The sequence below is a fragment of the Numenius arquata genome, chromosome 2 (assembly GCF_964106895.1).
Source record: "Numenius arquata chromosome 2, bNumArq3.hap1.1, whole genome shotgun sequence".
NCBI classification, from domain to species: domain Eukaryota; kingdom Metazoa; phylum Chordata; class Aves; order Charadriiformes; family Scolopacidae; genus Numenius; species Numenius arquata.
In genome coordinates, this window is record NC_133577.1 from 31568312 (window position 1) to 31589304 (window position 20993).

A 20993-nucleotide genomic window follows, 5' to 3' on the forward strand; every position below is an offset into this window, starting at 1 on the left:
GACTTCGGTTTGTATTTATTTCCACGTTGACAAGTTTTGCTGAATGACACAATAGTGAGTTACATTTTCAAACTGCTCCTAAAGTACTGTAATTAATGTAGTTGAGCTCTTCTTGTACACTATATCTGTGAAGTGGAAATGTGTTTACAACTTGCCCTAGTAAACCATGCAAATTTTCTACCTCTACTTCCCTCTCCTTTTTTTTTTTTTCTTTCCACTTTTAGGCATGGCTGGTGGCAAGTACCGCTCATTTTTAATTCATGTTAAAGCAGTGAATGACAGAGGAACAGAAGAAATCTGCAATGGTGGCATTAGACCAGTTGTTAGAATACCATCTCTCAAACCTCAGACTAACAAGGGCCATTCCCTTGCTTCATTGTTGGCAAAAGTTGCAGCAGGCAAGGTAATGAATAGCCAAGAAGACACCTGTGTTGAAGTTGTAGAATTAGTATGATTTATGTAATCTGAAAATGAAACAGCTGTTAGGAGAATTAAGATCCATTAAAAATGACTTTTTTAAGAATTGACGCTAACAAGAAGCAGAGTTCAGCATCTCTAAGTTGTTTCTTCTGTGCAAGTTTAGTTGAAAAGTTTAGTTTGTTCTACCACTTTCCCATTCTGAGTACTTGTTTTTGAAACTTTGTTTCCATTAGTGTTTGCAGTAGCTGATATACCTCATCCTCCTACAAAGATTGTTGTGTGTATTTTAATCTTGATCATTGCAGTTGTAAGATTGGATGATGTGGACATTATTAGAACGGTTAGAACATAATAAAATACAGATCATTGTTGAATTTGATGTTCTGTATTAAAGCAATTAGTGAATAAAAGTAGTCTATTTTAATGGAATGCTCAAACTGAGAAATTTTACTGAACTGTATGCATTTCACTGAATGAGATATACAAATGAAGCAGTCAAAACACGTTATACATGAATTAATTTTTTCCCCCCCGAAAAATCAGGAAAAGCCATCTAGCAAAATTGAAGCCACTAATTCTTCAAGAAAATCAGATAATCTGAGAGGCTGTGACTTACTTCAAGAAGTCTCTGTAACAATTCGAAGATTTAAAAAAACTTCAATTTCAAAGGAAAGGTTAGTAGGTGTTTTTTAATTGTAAAAACTATTAGCTTTAGTAACACTTGTCATAAAATACATAGTTTTCAAAATAGCTCAGGACAAACCACTGTTTCAAGTTGTCATTTCATAAACATTTTATGTGGAAGATCCTGTGAGTTTGAGGGCACTGTGCTGTACAGGTTGTGGTAGAACAACACCGTGCATGAAACTGTATGTTGAATGATTATTTGCCTGACTTGAAAAGGCAAATGTAAATAAGTTTTTTTGGTAATTTAGATAAATTATCTGGACAGATTTTTGTAAAGGAAGCATCTTTCCTTTCTGTTTTCACATGTTGTCTTGTTTCTTACAGCAGAGAGTATGTTAGTTGTCAAAAAGTTTAGAATCAAAATTAACAAATTAGTACTCAAAAAACTGGTTAAAGTCTATGGATTGGTACTACAGGCCTAAATACAGATAATATAGTATTTAATTTGTATGACCAGCTGCCACCCCGCAATGGTGGCTGTAATCAGCTTAAAGAGGTCAAAGGGGCTGCGAAGAGGTATGTGCAAATGGTTGCCAAAGAGTGTTGTAGATTACGAAGGTTTGTTTAGGTTTAGAAGTTACTAGACAAGTTAACAGAGGGGAAAAAAAATAATCCTGAAAGTTAGTAAATATACAGTAACCCAGGAAGCTTTGTGAGCAGAAAATAGGAAGATTTGGAATGCGTGCACAGAAAGTATCATTTATGCTTGTGTACTGGTTTTACACTCATCTGGTCATCTTTGTTTTGTGACTCCTAGGACAGGATACAAAGCTGGAGGGACGCTTTGATGGGAGAATGGCCACATTGGATAATTCTGTTTTTTATTTCCCTCCCCTCCTCCCTAGAGTTCAACGATGTGCCATGTTGCAGTTTTCAGAGTTCCACGAGAAGCTGCTCACCACTCTTTGCAAGAAGACAGATGATGGCCTGACTACAGAACACGCTCAGAGTCTTGTACTAGACACGCTTTGTTGGCTGGCTGGAGTGTATTCAAATGGGCCTGGCAGGTCAGAGAGAAACTGTGTTTAAATTAGCATGGCTATTTCTCACTGTCAGCTCTGTTAAAAAAATAAAGTTTTATATGATTCTCTAAAGCATACAACTTGTTTTTGCAGCTCAAAGGAAGGAAATGACAGCTTGCTTTCTAAAACACGTAAATGTGTCTCTGATATAATACGTGTTTGCTTCTTTGAAGCTGGGCGGAGCATAGCTCACAAATGTGCGCGGTTTCTTGCACTGTGCATCAGGTCAGTGTTTATTTATATTTATTTATTTTTATGTATTTATATATATTTGGGGGTTTTGCATGCAGTCTGAATTGTGTATACACATTTGTTATTGTTTAACATTGAATTTATAAAGCAACAAGATCTGGGAGATCTGTTGAAGAAAAATGTGTCAGGGAATGACTGCAAAGAATGTCAGTCTTTTGGCTTCATCTTCTGGAGGAGATTTCATGTTTCATTCTTACTTCATTAAATGTTAAAGTATCTGTGTGTTTCTTTGTAGCAATGGCAGGTGTGACCCAAGTCAGCAGGGGTTTGGATCAGTTCTTCTAAAAGCTTTACTTGACAATATGCCTCTTTTGCCTGCCGCTGCGACAGGTGGTATGTATACAATGTTTGTTGTTATAAAAAAATACACAGGAGGTGTGTTGTTTGGTATGTTTTGTTGGACTCTCTTGTGAAATAAGAATTAGGTAATTGTTCAGTTAGTACAAACTGCTTCTTGGAGTGGCCTGGTCAGGGGGTATCCAAGGATGAAGTATTTGTACATGATGGAATTTCAAGCAAATTATCTTGCTTAAAACAGAGTGCTAAGGCACTGACATTTTTCAGAGAGCTTAAATAAGTTTTGTAAGAATTTTCAAAGGTGTTCAGCAACCGTAGATTCTGTTGGCATAAGTGATGGTCAGGATTGTCTGTTATTTCTGAAAATTAGGAGATTTATTCTAGGGATCCTGGCTATCCAAATGATGTTCAGCTGGCAATCCACATCTGTTACTTCTGCACTAAAATGAAACTTTTAGCTAAATTAAATTCCTTCCTTATCTACATTGCAGAGTAATGGTATCTTAACACTTTGTTGAAGCCTTTTGAGTGCCAGATTGAATGGGAAGATGACTTTAGTACTTGTATTTGGGGTGGGAAGACCTGCTTCGTGTTTTTCACAGTATGATGTTGTTGAATTGCATCTAGCTTGGCATCCTCAAGGGCTAATGCAGGAAAATTAGTTTGCAGTCCAAAATGCTTATTGTGCTACCACCCAGGTGGAAACATTTAACATTCTGCTGTTGAGGGTGTGGAATGCACAGAGGGAGGGAGAAGGAAGCTGAGGTTTGTGTTTCTGTACAGAACCACTGCACTGTGCTCCCAGAATTGATCTATGAGGAAATAGTGCCTCCAGCAAATACAGAATAAGGAGACAGCAGCCAAAAACAGAGGATAAAAGGAGAGGAAGAGTTGAGTCTAGAGTAAGGCTTGGTTCTGAAGGGATTGAAACCCCTAGCCTAGCACCTTAGTGTATTAAGAACATTTTGATTGTTGTGATTAGTAGAAGCAGTGGGCATAAGCAATGAAAGAAGTATGTGTGAAGCTATCTCTTGGGAACCTTTTTTCTTCAATTATGAATTAGTTGATAAGAGAATTTGAAGTAGTTGTGGAAACTAATGATTACAGAATGATTCTAAATCGAAGTCTCGCAAAAAAAGGAAAGGGGGAGAGTGCTTCCTAGTCTGTATTCAGTAACCATTAGATACGTCATTTATCACTTCCATTGATTATGTATGCTTCAGAGTATGCTTTCTGAGTGGAAAATTCACATCATGTTTCACCTGAAATTGGTTGTGGTTTTTTTTTTAATGCAGGATCCGTGTACTGGTATTTCGTATTGCTGAATTATGTAAAGGATGAAGATTTGGCGGGATGTAGTACAGCTTGTGCATCACTGCTAACTGCTGTATCCCGACAGTTGCAGGATCGCCTAACACCTATGGAAGCATTACTCCAAACAAGGTACTAAGAAACATGGTTGTTGTAAACTTAATAAAGACAAACATATAAACTGTCAAATGCCGTTCTCTGGTGTTCTGAAAAAAGGTTGGCTGTTTAAAAAAAGATGAATTTTGCTGTATTTGAGCAAGGATTAATGTGATACAGCTCTGGGAAATACTTTTGACTTGTTCAAAGTTAAAGGTGAATTTAATTGCTATCTTGCAATTTACAGTGCACTTTAAATCAGCAAATGTGTATGTAATGTTTGAAGTCTGTGCAAACCTTAAGTCAGTATTTATGATTTTTACTGTAAGGATTAACAAACATGTCCTGTTTTAAATGTGGGAGGGAATCAAATACACTGAATAATTTCAGTTCTTTGTAATGCTACACAAAATTGTAGTCTCTCTGTAAGATGACCGTACATTTAATGTATTGCTACTAAAGGTCAGATTGTAAGTATAGAGACCTTGAGTAATTTACTGGGAATGTAGGTTCTTATTGTAAATTATATATCAATGCAATTTCAGACTGTGATGTTGCATCGTTTACATATTGAACTGATTGGCCATTTAACTTTGAATTTACATGATACCTAAAGGAAATCTCTGGTGATGCAGTTTTGTACCGGTTTCCAAAGCCATGTTATGATGACAGTAACATGCTGCTCTTAGACAGCTCTTTCAGTTGTGATTTGTGGGCAAGAGTTTTCCTCCAACTCAAGGAAGATAAAGGTAGAAGAGGTTTGATACAGGTTAGTTCAGAATCTTCAGGTCAAATTGAAAATTTAGTGAGCTAAGTTTGAGGGGAAGGGATGTTCGTTCATTTTGGGGTTTTGGTTTTTGGTGGTTTGGTTTCTTTTAAGGACTGTAATCCCAAATTCTTTGATAAAAAAAGTTGTTCTTGGGTGTTATACTTGGATCCTTAGCATGCTCCCTACTACAGTCCTCTTAGTTACTTTATTTCACCATCTCTAATTCTTGCAGCTGATTGGAAGACTTATCCCAGCAATAGAAGTGGTTACTGGTTAATGGAGAAATTTGAAAAATACACAAAGTGAACTGGAAAACTAAAAGGTTTTCATGTTGAATTTTCTTTAGAAACCAGATGGAGGAGAAAAATGTGGAAATGACATGAGAATGGCACCCGGCTGTAGGATTTTACTCGTTCCTTCGTATAGATTGTTTCATAGTACTTCCTTTAAACAGCATATCTCAAATAGAAGGGTTTTTTCCTTTCCAGTTGCCCACCTTTGAGTTTGGCACATGTGACATTTCAGATCACTTAGTGGTGAACACAGCTGTCTGCGTGTCAAGGGAAACTTTCTGAAGTGAGCCCCTGTTCTTGACATCCTTCAAGCTTAGGTTTTCTAAATGTTTCTAGATGATCTTTTACTGATTTTCATCCTGGAGCTAAATTTGCTTTTTCTTTTAACTCGGTATCCCCATAGTTAGGATAAGAATAGCAGCAGACACATCTGTCTAATCCCGTATTTGATTACTATAGCTCGCTCTCTAACAAGGTCTGACTATTTCTTGACCTGGTTTACTAATTTAGGTGGAATTTATTGGGCTTTCCTTTATATGTGTGCAGATCAAGAGAATACCGTCATTTCGCTCTCCCCCCCCCCTTTTTTTTTAATGTAGAAGGTAAGTATTAATATATTTTTTTCAAAAAAAAAAGATAAATTTGTAGAGAGCCATTGCTTTACTCTTTTCGTCCTTCCCTCTCCCTGAGTTCTATTTTATTATATTTCCCTGGATTTGTATTGCAGAGTTTCTAGTATTGGTTTTTTTGTCTTTGTCATTGTTTCCAGGTACAATATGCTAACATTTGGTAATCAAATAAAAGCAGATATCTATTTAAAGGAGCTGCACATTCGTGTTGTCTTAAGACAGAGTAGTACTCATTTTACTGTCGTGTCACAGTAAAACAAGTAGAACTTGCAAGGATAAGGCGAGATGGGTGTGTTACATGGCTTGCAGTTCAGAGAACAACAAAAAAGGGAGTTCAGACAGTATTTTAGGCTGTCCTACAACAAAGCAGGTTGGTTTGTCTCTAGAAAATCTGACGACTTCCAGCCTGTTCTTGAAAGCCTCTGATTAAAGTGGTAGTGGAATTTAATTATTCTAAATATTGTAAGCTATTGCATGGCTTAATTATTCTTATCATTAGCACTGGAACTGCCTTCTACCCACATCTAATCTGAAATCTCTCCTGCTGCAACTAAAGCCCTTTAATCTTTGTATCCTGTGTCCACCTTGGCGGTAAAGAGCAGATTATTTAATTCTTAACAAATTTTGGATGTCTAGAGAACGTTTGTGTCTTGATTGTATTCTCCAGATCTGTATTCATTCTTAAAGCATTTTCTTGAGCTGCTTTCTTTGGTCCTCATCTTCCTTGAATTGTGGAACACAAAATTGTAAATATTATTCCAACTGAGATCTCTGATGTGAAGCAGAAGAGGTATTTCACATAGTTTGTATTCATTACTGCATAGATGAATAGGATGATGAGTTTTTTATGTTACATTGTTGATTCATTCTTTGTTTCTTGTTGTTGTAACTTCTATATCCTTTTCTGAAAAGTGTTGCTTATGCAGCTTAAAACTGCAAACTTGATCATTCATGCTGAAGGACCAGTAAAAGGCACTATGCTTGTTGAAATAAATCTGGGTTAAACAATGTATTTAACTCTCTGCAATACATTCAAATTCTGATCCTATTCTACAAAGCTCTTGAAACCCCTTTTTATGTTTTATAACGTGCTTACTTAATCATTCAAAATCTTCACTTAAATCATGCAAGTAATGAGTGTTAATGTTGAACTGACCTAATTTATTGAGTATGTAAATCTGAGGTCTAAAGCAGGCTGTAAACGTACCCTACTGAATTTTGTCTGAGCATTTTTATGTGTTTCAGTACCCACTTCACAGTAGTATGTTGTCTCACTTTGCTTATGAAAAAAGGTCATGCAGCAAATACATTGGTCTTGCTAGATGTACAGGATGCCCTCTTTCTGTGTAGTACATGCTTGTAGAGAGCAATCTAGATTCATCTAATATGTGGTGTTCTTAGTATAAAGTTCTCATCTTAACTTTGCTACCTTGTAGGTGCTTGTAGATAACTTGGTTGGGGAACGTATGTTAAATGGGTTGATGTGTAAGTCTCAGATTTTACTTCCTTCCCCTCCCCTTTTTTTTTTTTTTTTTTTGAGATTAGCAGCAATTATTGCTCTTTTGTGTAAGGTCTTTTTCTGACTGGTTACAGTCTTAATATTCTGTGGCAAAAAGCATTGAGCCCAGCCAGCATGGAAGCACTTTAACATTCAGAGAAGTCTAGAACCTGTTCTACCTTGTTGCTGGTGTTGTAGTATTCATGTAGACACTTATCCTTTTGTGACTACTTGATCAAAAAAGACATCGTAAATGCTCCAGCCTTCTCAGCGTTATGGGCTGGGTGCTTTCCTCGCCTGCTAAAGAACGGAGAAGCTGCCTGAAGGCAGAGGGGAAAGGGGGTGGAGGAACTGCCTGTCGCTGCTGGTGTGTTCATGGAAATATTTCATATTTGTTCTGGTTCTTGCCAGTCAAATCGCAAAACATTATGTTTCTCACTTTTGTACCCACACAGATGCATTGTTTCTTTCTACTCCTGCTTAATAATTTGGCCTGGTTTCCATTTTGTCTTCTCTTGTTAGTTGCTTGTAATAGGTACTGGTACACAAAAAACCTGATGCTGACTTTGTTATTACTTTGGGTTTTCCTTTTTCTAGGGTTATAAAACCCTGATTGATTAGGGACTGCCTTGTTACTTGGGTGATTGTATTATTTTGTCCCCTGCAGTACAGCCAGAGTAGGATTAATGAGAATTTCTTGAGATATTTAAAGTACTCCCAAGTGTTGATTGGTATCCCTAGCAGCATTTCCTTTTTTTTTCCTTACTTCAGCTGGAAGAACAAGCTGAGGTGGAATTTCTTTTGCTGTTTTGGAAAACAATACTGTGTTTTTATTGGCTTCAGATAAATATCTGATTTGCCATGTGCAGGCATGCGTATTGCTGTGGCTAATTGTCTAAGACTTGTAGTTCTAGTTTCCATGTCGAAGTGTGATTATATGTCATGTTTCCAGGACAATATTTTATCTTCAAAACTGTTAAGTAACAAAGAGTTACTTATTTCGCATCATAAGCTGTTTGAAAAGTTTAACTAAGAAATGACTTTAATGAAATATAAATAAATGGTAGTTTCTAAGCTATTGTGGTTTGAATGAAAATAACAGTTTGGAATATAATAAATCCTGATGATGCAATACTTGGCCTTTTTCTATAAATAATTTAATATAAACTCTTATTGTTTGAGTAGAGCTGTTTGTCTTATTCTGTTTACAGATACGGCTTATATAGTTCTCCTTTTGATCCAGTTCTGTTTGATTTGGAAATAAGTGGCTCTTCTTGTAAAAATGTATACAACAGCAGCATTGGAGTACAGTCAGATGAAATTGATTTGTCTGATGTTCTATCAGGTATGTATGTTTAACAGTAACCTATTGTGGAAGAATTGGTAATTCTCTCTGCTATACTGTTTTCCTCTAGTAAAGATGTGGTTTTATGCTTTCCATCTGTTTTATAGCTGTACATAATGAAGTTCAAGATATTCTCTTGCTTCATCAGATCTCTTACATTTCCTGTAGCCCTCAGGGCAAGAAAAAAGCCTTTCTGGAATCTGTTCTTTTCTTATCCTGTAAGAGATCTAAGAAAAGGCTAGAGATTAAACAGAAAGGCTGCTATCACTCCCTGGGTCAGAGCCATCTAGGAAGCATCTGTCACTTCTATTGAGCAGCTTCTTTGAGTTATTATTCATTTTGACTAGCAACTGTCTCGTAGGCAGAGAAATCTAAATGGATTTTTCTGAAGTTGGGAAGCTGCCATACAGCACTTTTCTACTTAAATATTACAGATTTAATGAGATACTTTTTCTGTTTCAGAGGCATTAAAATACCTTAAAAGCATATTTGTACCTGTGCTCTCAGGTTAGTTCATAAGTGAATCTTAAGGCCATGGAATGTCCTAAGAATGAGGCAATTTTTACCTGTCAGGAAATTCTTTTCATAGCAAGCATATTCATCAGTTGTAGTGACTCCTTTCCTTTTCTTTATGCTCTTGTCCATCTCCTTCCCATCCCTCCCTCCGTACAACACTGTGAATTTGTTAGTATATTGAATAATAGTCTAGTTCTTACACTAACTGGGTGTATGATCTTAGTTTGTTATTTTCTTTCTCTTCCTTTCCAGTGACATCAATGTGTTCTTGCAAGCTAATTTTGTCATAGTGTAGGAAGAATAGAGCATCCATATGTAATTAATTTCTAGAATTAAGAAGGCTACACTATGCTTCTGCTGTCACTTTTAATAGTTTGACTTACTTAAAGACTTAAGATACTCTGTTAGACTTAAGATACTCTGTTCAGATTTGGCAGCGTTATCCATTTTAATATATACTTCCATTTATATTGCGGATGTGATAGTGTTAAGGTGTTTGTTCCACAATGGGAAGTAATAAAATATGTGGATTATATTTAGTTGTCCCTTTTGATTCTTCATGTCTTGAAATGTCACTATCAAGAAAACATCAGCTGATTGTGCAGATATTATTTCTCTTTCAGGAAATGGGAAAATAAGCAGCTGTGCAGCTGCTGAAGGTAGTTTTACTTCCCTTACTGGACTTCTGGAAGTCGAACCTCTGCACTTTACCTGTGTTTCAACAAGTGATGGAACTAGAATAGAAAGGGACGATGCAAGTACGTTTACTGGTATATACAATTTTTCATTTCTTTCTACTTAGCATAGTTCCACAATATGGTATTTTTAATTGGACATAATGAGCACTGTTTGACAAACAGATTGCCTGTAGTTTTATGAGTATTGAAATGTTGGTTTTTTAAAAATAGTTAATATTTGTGAAGTTAAACTTCTTAGAGCTTAACAAACAATCTGGGTTCAAAATTTATTAATTTGAATCAATTTGTTTCTATCGAAGAGTATAACATACAAGGTTGCATCTTTATCGTGCAGCTTTATGTGGTGAAAGAATTCCAGGGCATTAGATGGCTTTTCTGTAATGAAAATGTTGCAAGTGTGATGAGTGTGCATTGTCTATAAACCATATACTTTGTGATTCAAGATGATGTTATTGTGTAGCAAGAACTGCATAAATGGAGATATTTCTCTTGGTTTTACATTGCTCTTAACAATTAGTAAGGAACTAAATTCAAGGTGTATTTTATCATTTCCTTTCTACATACGTGTTTTTGGTTTGTTTGTTTGTTTCATGCCAGTGAGTACCTTTGGGGTTACCCCAGCAGTTGGTGGCCTCTCTTCTGGAACGGTTGGGGAAGCCTCGACAGCACTGAGTTCAGCAGCCCAGGTAGCTTTGCAGTCTCTCTCTCATGCAATGGCCTCAGCCGAGCAACAGCTCCAGGTGCTGCAAGAGAAACAGCAGCAGCTTTTGAAGCTTCAGCAACAGGTTGGAGGCTATTTGGCTATTTTTTAATGCTGTGTCTAAACTTCAAAAGCTGAGAAAGTAGTTGCAGAGCTAGTTGCCTTTTTATTTTTTTTTTTTCTTTTTTCTCCATAGTGTATTTGAGGAAGGAACAGTGCCGCACTGAGGAGCACTCTTACTACGCAAAATGCTGAGAGTGTCTCCCATGCTGCTTTGGTCTTTCAGACTTGGTTTTTTGTGTATTTTGAGGGTGGGTTGGCAGTTCATAATCAAAACTGAGTCTTAATGCATAAGTGTATCAGTCTGAAATTGAAAAAGCCCACTTAAATGAAAAACCCAATTGCTGACACAGGGAAGTACCAGTCATAAAGCCATTGTCAGTGCAAAGCTGTGTTGACTCTATCTTGCTGTTTAGTTGTAGGTTTTTTATTATTTTTTGATTACTCTAATTACTTCATTACTCATGTGTCTCAGCAAGTCAGGTCAAATTGAGTAGGGTTTCATTTTTCAGCTTATAGTTGGACATCTAACATGCCTATGTTGAAGGTAGCTTGGATTTATTAAACCCAGTTTTATAACAAAAGTTGAACTTGTAGTTCAATACTATTACTGTGTTCACAAGCAGTATTTTCTGCTACATACACCGCTTTCATTTTCCCCCCCAGAAAGCCAAGCTGGAAGCAAAACTGCATCAGACAACAGCAGCGGCGGCAGCAGCAGCATCAGCAGTTGGTCCTGTTCACAACTCTGTGCCTTCTAATCCAGTAGCAGCTCCGGGGTTCTTCATCCATCCTTCAGATGTCATTCCACCCACACCAAAAACAACCCCTCTATTCATGACTCCACCTTTGACTCCACCTAATGAGGCCGTTTCTGCTGTTATTAATGCAGAGCTTGCTCAGCTTTTCCCTGGTTCAGTCATTGATCCCCCAACAGTTAACCTTGCAGCTCATAACAAAAATACAAGCAAGTCTAGAACGGTAATTATTTTTCTTTGTGCTTTAAGCCTTATCAGGATCTAATTTGTACTTGAGTGCTAGTAAATATCTGTTTATTTGGAAGAGATGTGAAAACTGTATCACTATATTTAAACCATGTCAAAAGAAAAACTGGGAAGACTTAATGAAAGCATGAGAGAGTTGTTATAGTACCTCAAATGGCTTCTTTTAATTGGAGCTAGCTTAACTGTATAAGGAGTTATAAATCCTTTGAGCTTAGGTGTTAATGTATTTTGATGGTTCGTGGTCAAATCTAAATGCAGTGAGGTGTTGTCAAAATTGTACATCTTTAAATAATAAAATGTTTTCTTACAGTCTTTTGTAAAGAACAGCACAGATTTTAATGACCTAATTTTGCTGATGTTTTCCCACTCCTCAGAATCCACTTGGATCTGGTCTTGCTCTTGCAATATCTCATGCTTCACATTTTCTTCAACCTCCACCTCATCAGTCGATTATTATAGAGCGAATGCACTCAGGTAAAGCTATAATTCCGAATAATGATTTTGACACGTTTTCTAATAAGAAGTAAAATATTTTCCAGGGTCTTAAGTAAGTTGCTTAGCTGCAGTCTCACTTGGCTTTCTGAAGAAAAGATATTTCTCCGTTTGCATTTCTGTCGTATCTGGAAGTTTAAGATGCAGCATTCAGTGATGTTTATCAAGTTGTAGAATCCTAGGGCCTGGGGGAATATGTTAGATCTCTGGACAGAACACCTGTTCTGAAATAATGCATAAAAACATAAATTAAGTTGAAGCCAGAATTTTGTTTTAAAAAGGTGCAAGTTGTAGTGAGAGGTTCTGAGATTGTGCAGGTATTTTTAACTTGATATATACACCTTTTGAATCATACATAAACAATGACTTTATGGTTTGAGACATAACATCTCTTTGCTGGTTAGCATGCACTGGTGTATTAGGCAATCCTGTCTTTTTCCGTTAGGAGCAAGAAGATTTGTGACCTTAGATTTTGGAAGACCTATATTGCTGACGGATGTATTAATTCCCACTTGCGGAGATTTGGCTTCTTTGTCAATTGACATCTGGACTTTAGGAGAAGAAGTGGATGGAAGACGGCTGGTAGTGGCTACTGACATTAGCACACATTCACTTATTTTACATGACTTGTTGCCACCCCCAGTTTGCAGGTTTATGAAGGTAAAAGGAGATAAGCTGCATACTCTACCTTTTAAACTCTTGATCTTTGTTAGTATGTGAATTTTCTCTTAAGACCGAGCTTTAGTTGGCTATACATTTCTAAGGAATTTTTAACTGTGTGTTTATTTTGCCTGTTTGGATACAGTTGTGTTACAGTATAGTTGCTTTCTTTTTCAGATCACTGTTATTGGTCGATATGGTAGCACAAATGCCAGAGCAAAAATTCCGTTAGGATTTTATTATGGCCATACCTATATTTTACCCTTTGAAAATGAGCTGAAACTAATGCATGATCCCCTCAGAGGAGAAGGTGAAGCTGCAAATCAGCCAGAAATTGACCAGCATCTGGCAATGATGGTTGCATTGCAAGAAGACATACAATGCAGGTTAGAAGAAAAAAAATATGTGTACTTATTAGTTATTTTAATTTAAAATACTGGGATATCATGATGTTATAGATTATTATTTTTTTCTTCCCATAATATTATTCAGACCAAAGAAAACTCTACCTGTATTACAGAGTTGTTATGGTGAATATCTTTATAGCAGTAAGAAAGACTACACTGTATTATTTTTTTTTTCAGTATCTGTTTTAACAGTACATTCAAAATATACCAGAAGCTGTCTTCTGGCAGGGTAACTGTTAGATGTATTGCCATTTGCTAATGCCTATTGAATTGTGTGGTGGAATGTTTCCCTTCAGGTACAATTTGGCCTGTCATCGGTTAGAAATCCTTCTGCAGAGTATTGACCTGCCACCACTCAATAGCGCTAACAATGCCCAGTACTTTTTACGAAAGCCAGACAAGGCAGTAGAAGAAGATAGCAGAGTATTTTCTGCTTACCAGGACTGCATTCAGCTACAGCTTCAACTCAACTTGGCTCACCATGCTGTTCAGAGGCTGAAAGTCGCTCTAGGTGCAAGCAGGAAAACACTGAAGGAACAGTCTGATCCAAAAGAGTTGATTCAGATGTCATCCACAGAACAGTTACGCACCATCATTAGATACTTACTGGATACTTTGCTTAGTTTGCTTCATTCTTCCAATGGTTAGTATTTTTTGATGTTTTGATATTTTTGTCACGTTAGTAGAAACAATTTGCAAGTGTTTCTATATATTGATCTGTGCTTTCCAACTATAAAGCTTTTAAACTACATTCAGATGTGTTTTACTATGATTTACTAGCTTGTAACACAGTGTAAAGTTTCACCAGTGGCCCCAAGCTGACCTAACCTCTTCCTGCTCCTGAAAAGGATGGGAGAGGGTGTCGAGGTCCATCTCTCTTTTCCATAGTCCTCGCTGTGTATCCCTTTGTTCAGATAGTCATCTGATCCTTCTGTGGCCTGATTCTGTTCGCTGAAGGAACAAGACTTCCCAGGAAGAATACTCACGTTGTTTTCGTAGGTAGAATCAGCTTGTGGAAGGATCTATGAGCATCAAAGTCTGTACAACACTGGGGAAGGATGAGGCAGTTAGAAATAGGGAGGAGAAGCAGAAATTGCTTCTGTGTGGGCGGGACAAGTCATAAAACCAGTATCTCTACTCAGTTCATGATTTTTAATAGCCAGTAAGGATTTTTATTTCCTAAACTTGCCATTGAAAGAGTTCTGGGAGAATCAAAATTGGAAAGTTCTAAGTAGGATGAGTGGGAGTGATAGTTTTTTCAACTAGAAAAAAAAAAAAGTAAAGCAGAATATTGTTCTGTTGGTAGATAGGTATGTGTCTTGTAATTTTCTGTGCCAATTTGTACTTAAGCATAATGAGGGGTTGGTTTTGACCAAATGGTCTGATCTTTATGGGTTACCTGCAAACTTCTATCTCCCCATGTGTTCCCTCCTCCTTCCCCGCTTTGCCAGTTAATCTAATCATAAGTTTTAAAAACTTCCTGCAATTTTTTTCCTCCTATGTTTTCAAGCTGTTATCTTAAACATAGTTGCTTGTTCCCTTTTCTTAAAAGGACACTCTGTTCCTGTGGTTCTGCAAAGTACTTTTCATGCTCAAGCTTGTGAAGAATTATTTAAACACCTATGTATCAGTGGAACCCCAAAGATACGATTGCATACTGGCCTTCTACTTGTTCAGCTCTGTGGAGGAGAACGATGGTGGGGTCAGTTTCTCTCAAACGTACTGCAGGAATTGTACAATTCAGAGCAACTTCTCATATTCCCACAAGACAGGTAAGGTATAAGTCTATATTGATACATTGCCTGTGGGTCACTTAAATAATTCCCTTATTCCTAACTTAACATTGGAATTTACAAAACGTTATGTGTGTGGTACTTATCCATCTATGCCATTGATTTAAGAAATAGTCCCAAAAAGCACTGCAAATTATAAATGTCAGATTGCAGTTATTTACTGCACCTATTTGGTACTTGCACCACAATAGGTTGCTGTTTTTCCTTACTTGGAGATCTTCACATACCTAGCAGGATTGATCCCCGGTGTCAAAATTTGCCTTCTCGGTTATCAGGTTTAAATGCACCCTCATCATCGAACTGCTCTTCTCATGCACTTGGAAGTAGGATTGATGAGCACACTGTTAGCATTTAATGCAAAAGATTTCTCTGATATAGAGCAAACAAGCATAGAGTTGAGCATTAAATGTTAGATGTGTTGATTATTTCAGATTATTGATTTGAGGTCTTTGATATTCTCTACATTAGCATTTTATTTTAATAAGTGTATTTGCTGTTCTGTGTCTTTCTGCCTTCTTTGGACAGCAACATTTATGTTTTCATAATTTTTAAAATGAATTTTTAAATTAATTAATTCAAGGATATAAGAATACGTGGATTTAATTCTCTGTCCCTGCTATTCAGCATATCATATGTAATAGGAAAAGAAACGGATGAGATCTTATTTCAGATGTACAAAGTGGAATGCTCTGCTGACCTCTTGAGGGTGAAAGAGAAAATGTTAATCCTAAAATACTGCATTATCCTTACAACAATAGAACATGAAATCCAGGTCACTTGCTGGCCCAGAGTACTGCTTTCTGTAGCAATCTGCATGTGTCTCAGATGAAAGCCCAGGGGAGTGTTGTTCTATAAGGGGTGTTTCAGAATGTTACCAGATCTGAAAAAGAAATAAAATTTTAAATATGTAAATTTTATTTTTAGGGTCTTCATGTTGCTTTCTTGCATTGGCCAAAGATCGCTTAGCAACAGTGGTGTTTTAGAAAGTTTACTTAATCTCCTGGATAACCTGTTGTCACCGCTACAACCTCATTTACCTGTGCACAGAAGAACTGAAGGTAGCCCTCTAATCTGGGAAACTATATTTTCGTATTCATTATAAGCTAGAAAATCGAGAGACTAGCTCACAATTTTTGTTGTATTAATAGAAGAAATTGCTCGTTTACTGTATTTCCAAAACACAGTTGTCTTCTAAAATGCGCTGAAGCTTCTTGTTCTTTAGGTGCTAAAAGAGATTTCTTCCCCCACCCCCCTGTTCAAACTCAGCAAAATCTATATGGTTGCTTTTAATTTAGCTAGGAAGCTTTAAAGTTTTAACAAAGTGAGGGGAACATCCAATGTGTAGACAGCTCTAGTGACTCTAGTGAATGACTTTGGAATTCAGCATTTTGGAAAGAAGTGCCCCTTTTTGCTTATGGGACCCTTCCCAAGTTTCAAGCTTTTGAGGTTATGGAGACAAATTTCTTAGATGTATCTGCATGCTTTTTTGCAAACTACGTGGGACTTTTTTGTAATCATGAGGAATTTACATTTTTTTGGCCCTAAAAAAATTACTGAAATTATATTCTCCAGATTTTACTTTCTTTGAGTGTTTTCTTAACTACCCTGAGTTTGAAGAAAATGCTTGCTTTTAAAAATGTCAAACACTAGGCTACTTCATTTGTTACATACATGTAACAGCATTGTAGAAGATATGTTACTTAAACTTCTTAGGGTTGTGAAGTTGATAAATGCCAGCTGAGACTCTGTCCTTACTTTTTACCTTGTCTTCTCATGTAAACAAGCCTGCCTACAGCTGGTGTCAGAAGCTGTCCTATGGCTTCCCGTTGGTCTACTGTGTACTTTCTCTGTCGTGGCCATATCCTGCTGTAGTCTCTAACTAGTTTGAGGCAAACCCAAGCTTACGTCTCCTCTACCTCTGTTTGCACTCTCCCCACAGCTGCCAATTCCTTTCATAGCTCTTGCCTTACTAGTTGTCCTCACGGAGGACTTTAGGAAGCAGAAGTAACTGATACTTCAGAGCTTTATTTGCTGGTCTTCCAGCTTCCTTCCTCCTGGACAGTACAGGTGAGTAACTAGGGCATTATTATGTGTGGTGGAAGCATCAGGTACGGCAGAAGAAATTCCTATTTGAGAACTGTCACACATAACTAAGGGTCAAAGGGGTGAAAACTCACTGGGGAAAAAAGTTCAAAAACAAAGGACAATCAGAGCAAGACGTGAGCGTTGTGGGTAGAGAGAAGTTGTAAACTTTGAGGCAGAGGGGGGAAAAAAGGAATAAGCCAAGGACACTTGGAGGGAGGGAGAGAAGCTGAAAATTTTGATTTTTTTTTTTTTTTTTTTTAAAGAGCAAAAAGGAAAAGAAATGCATTTATTTAAACAGAAGTATGAAAAGGTATATACTTTGCTCTGCAGCAGTCTCCTTTCTTTTTATTCTGCCAACCAAAAACATGTGTAGCGGTCACCAGTGGTACTCATTCCTATTCTTGCAATTTAGTCTGGAGTTCCTGTTCAGGTCCTGTTACTGGGAGACCTCCTGTTCCTTTGCCTGCTTTGGGTGAGCTGCTTTCTGCAAGCGTGGACATGAAACGAGTTATCAGTCAGGGCCTGCATCCTATCGCTTGGGCTGCCAGCAGCTACGTGTGATTTTGGACAAGTCAATCCTGTGCCTTAGTCTTCTTGTTTGGTCTGGAATTAATAATAGTTTAAGTTAATTAAAACTTTTTTGAGGTCAGTGCGTGAAAAGTGCAGTGTAGTTAAATGTGGCTCAGGACAGTGCGCAGATACGAAAAAATGTGCGTGTAACCTCTAGGACTAATGACTTTGCTGTATTGCTATTATGTAAAAGTATGCCATTTGTATAATGACTGTGATTAAATGGTCATTAATTGCAGGTTTCTGGTCTTTATTCAGCATGCATGAGTTCACTTTAGAACTGTTCATTTAGATTTGCTCATGCACACAAAGATTTTTCTTGCATGATGTGTAAGATACATTTTTTTTTTTTTCTCCTTCTGCCTGTACAAAAATACTGTATTTAATGTGTGAGACTGAAATAGGCAATAGCCAGCCATTAGTGCTGCAAGTGTGGTTCATCTAGTCTGAACTCAGTCTTGGCTTTCCTGCATCTTACTCAAATGGCTACGTGAAAATACAGTAACAAAGGAGTAAAAACTAAGATATTTGGATGCACAGTTATAACTGTCATGTTGGATCCCTGGTGGATAATAGGAATTTCACACTATGGAATTTGAGACATCTAATTTATGTGCTTTAATGTAAGCAGCTGTCAATCTCTGTTTGGTGTTTAGGAGATCTAGACATACAATTTCTGACTATTTTTTGAAAAAAATGTTGCTTAATTTTTCACTTTAACAGTGGAGGTGAAGCTTTTGACTTCTGACTTCATCAGACTAAGATAACTGTGGTATTTTCTCTTGAACCTGAGTTCTATACAGAATGTTTGATTTCTTCCCTCATTTATGAATACTCAGGCTCTTACCCTCATTTTAAAAAAAAAAAAAAAGAGAGGAATCTTTGTGGCCTAGCGAAATGTGTGCCATCTAATGCCTTTTACGATTTCTTTAAAACTAGTTTGTTATGGCTTCAAAACTTTATTAAAGCACTCAAATCTATTTATTTTGAAGGAGTTTTAGATATTCCCATGATCAGCTGGGTTGTAATGCTGGTGTCCAGACTACTGGATTACGTAGCTACTGTTGAGGATGAAGCAGCCACAGCTAAGAAACCTCTGAATGGAAAAGAGAGGGAACGATTTTTGACAGGTATGTAACACTTACCATCAAAACTTGCTTCTATGGGTATTCATTTGGGAGCTCTTCAAATACTTAAAATGTATTTTCAACTCACTTGAAAAATGATATTTTAAAAATAGATGTTGTGATCATTTTATTTGCACTGTTGTCTGCTTCTTTACATCCCCTTCTCCTTCGAAATATGACCTTTTTCATTTTTTTAAAGTGAAAAATACAGGATAGATTGTAGTTTGTAAAATGTTTGTATATTATCCTGTGATTCTGGGACCTGGCAATTGAGAGTGCACCATGTTGAGACAGTTTGTATTGTGAGCAAGGGCAACACTATGACTTCATAACTGTTTTGGTATTTGCCATGATATTTGTATCCAGTATTTTTTCAATGCATTTTTTGTCTGTTTATTTTTATTATTAAGTGAATTAGTGTTTCTTTGAACATCTTTCCTCAAAATTAAAACTCTAAAGCTTTTGTGTTATGGAAGTTGTTCAGGTATTTTTAGTTAGGACAGTCTTGCTTCCCGTCTTATAAAAATAATGAAAACAAGATGGTACCACTGCAGTTTAAAATTACACAGAAGCATTACCATCAGTGATGATACTGCATAACACTGAGAGTTATTTAAATCGTGCTTATTTCTTTAGTACATGGTGTGTGGAGAATCTGCTAACCATTGCTGCAACCCAAATGCTTTTTTCTGGAGTTCAGTGAGGTTTAATAAGCTGGATTAATATCTCCTTTCTTTTTTATTCCCATTAGGAAACCAGTGGAGTTTTATAAATAATAGCCTTCACACTCAGAATCTGAGCAGATCTACTAAAGGCAACAGTAGCCTAGATAGACTGTACTCCCGAAAGATCAGAAAACAACTTGTGCATCATAAACAGGTGACTTGATCATGGTAGTGGCTATTTTCACAGAAGTATATCTAATTTCTAGAATATCTCATTTCTTCACAGAACAGCTTTGGCCTTGGGTCTCATTCAGCCTTGCTTTGGCATAGGTCTGGTTCTGTAGCTAAAGGCTGACTAACTTCTTTGACATTCGTTTCAAACTGTGGGGCATGGGGTCTGCTGGAAGAACAGATGCTGGAGTATGCTGTTGCGCTCTGTGGCCCATATTGGACAACAGATATAATTTACTTTCTAGACAAACCTGGGTACACCTGACTGCAGGCACCTAAGCTGTGATTTAAAAGTTAATAATTCTTAAGACACAAAATTTTAATTTCTAAATGCAACCATACAGGTTTTATGACCCAGGACATGTATGTCTTGAGCTCCTTCAAAGATACAGTTTACTCTTAAAACTTCATCTGTTCTGGGTCTGCTATAGTAGCCCCTATGGTGTCTTAGTTAAAATTGTATATAAACTGTATTTTAAAAGCTCAAGTTACAATTTGAACTGAAGATTGCTATCATGTGAACAAACTGATCCTTTTAACATCTTATTGCTTAAATTTTCATTTTTTCCTATTAACATTTTCTTTTAGCAACTTAACTTATTAAAAGCAAAACAGAAGGCTTTGGTGGAACAGATGGAAAAAGAGAAAATACAAAGCAACAAAGGATCATCATACAAACTTTTAGTAGAACAGGCAAAACTAAAGCAGGCTACTTCAAAGGTATGATGCTCTGAAACTGTAACTGACTTCTTGTCCTTTGTGTGGAAAGACCTGTTCCTGCAAAGTCGTTTTTTGTCCTACGTTGACCTTATTTTACAAAGTTGTTTCGTCGTGGGTTCTATCAAGTATATTCTGATGCTGAAAACAGCAGCCATCTGGAAGTTTCTTGCACTGTGAAAAATAGTTCATCTTCCTTCAGGGTTTTTTTTAGGTAGCCATGGCCAAAATCACTAATAATCTTGTAGCTTTGGGTACGCTAGTCATATCTTTAAACTTTAGATAACATATATCAGTAGAAATGTAAAATAATATATTATATGGCTAACTTTTATGCATGATACTCTTCTGGATGCTCTCCTGGTTGAGTAATTAGAAAATAATCATGCCAATGACTGTCTCCCCAAACTAATGAATATGACTTCTGAGAATGTTTTCTGAGCTTCCTCAGAAGCTTCTTAGCTTCCTAAAAGTACTTACCGCATAAGTTGTGGCATCTTGCAGTAAGCCCCAGAATACTGAGAGTGGATGTGATAGTTAAAGAATTACTTTGATTACGAGATGAGGTGCTGAAAATTAGGAATTTCTGGAGATGGCAGCGTGGACTTTGCAGGGAACACAAAAAAATGGATAAATCTTTCTAGCTACC

The 20993-nt window shown here is 36.9% G+C and overlaps 1 protein-coding gene across 2 annotated transcripts in view; it reads left to right on the top strand.

The window, feature by feature from the left end:
- Window positions 1-20993, top strand: part of BIRC6 (baculoviral IAP repeat containing 6) — a 184941-nt gene that overhangs the window by 51878 nt on the left and 112070 nt on the right. The window contains exons 16-34 of one of the 2 annotated variants that reach the window (XM_074165164.1): window positions 225-403; window positions 964-1094; window positions 1953-2114; window positions 2223-2354; window positions 2617-2714; window positions 3974-4121; window positions 8486-8619; window positions 9759-9905; window positions 10431-10618; window positions 11260-11574; window positions 11972-12071; window positions 12535-12749; window positions 12927-13135; window positions 13453-13799; window positions 14709-14928; window positions 15874-16007; window positions 18597-18734; window positions 19483-19610; window positions 20216-20347. In XM_074165164.1, coding sequence (XP_074021265.1) covers window positions 225-403; window positions 964-1094; window positions 1953-2114; window positions 2223-2354; window positions 2617-2714; window positions 3974-4121; window positions 8486-8619; window positions 9759-9905; window positions 10431-10618; window positions 11260-11574; window positions 11972-12071; window positions 12535-12749; window positions 12927-13135; window positions 13453-13799; window positions 14709-14928; window positions 15874-16007; window positions 18597-18734; window positions 19483-19610; window positions 20216-20347 — 3257 coding nt within the window. The remainder of the gene's footprint in view (window positions 1-224; window positions 404-963; window positions 1095-1952; window positions 2115-2222; window positions 2355-2616; window positions 2715-3973; window positions 4122-8485; window positions 8620-9758; window positions 9906-10430; window positions 10619-11259; window positions 11575-11971; window positions 12072-12534; window positions 12750-12926; window positions 13136-13452; window positions 13800-14708; window positions 14929-15873; window positions 16008-18596; window positions 18735-19482; window positions 19611-20215; window positions 20348-20993) is intronic. The other variant, XM_074165172.1, reaches the window with a different exon arrangement.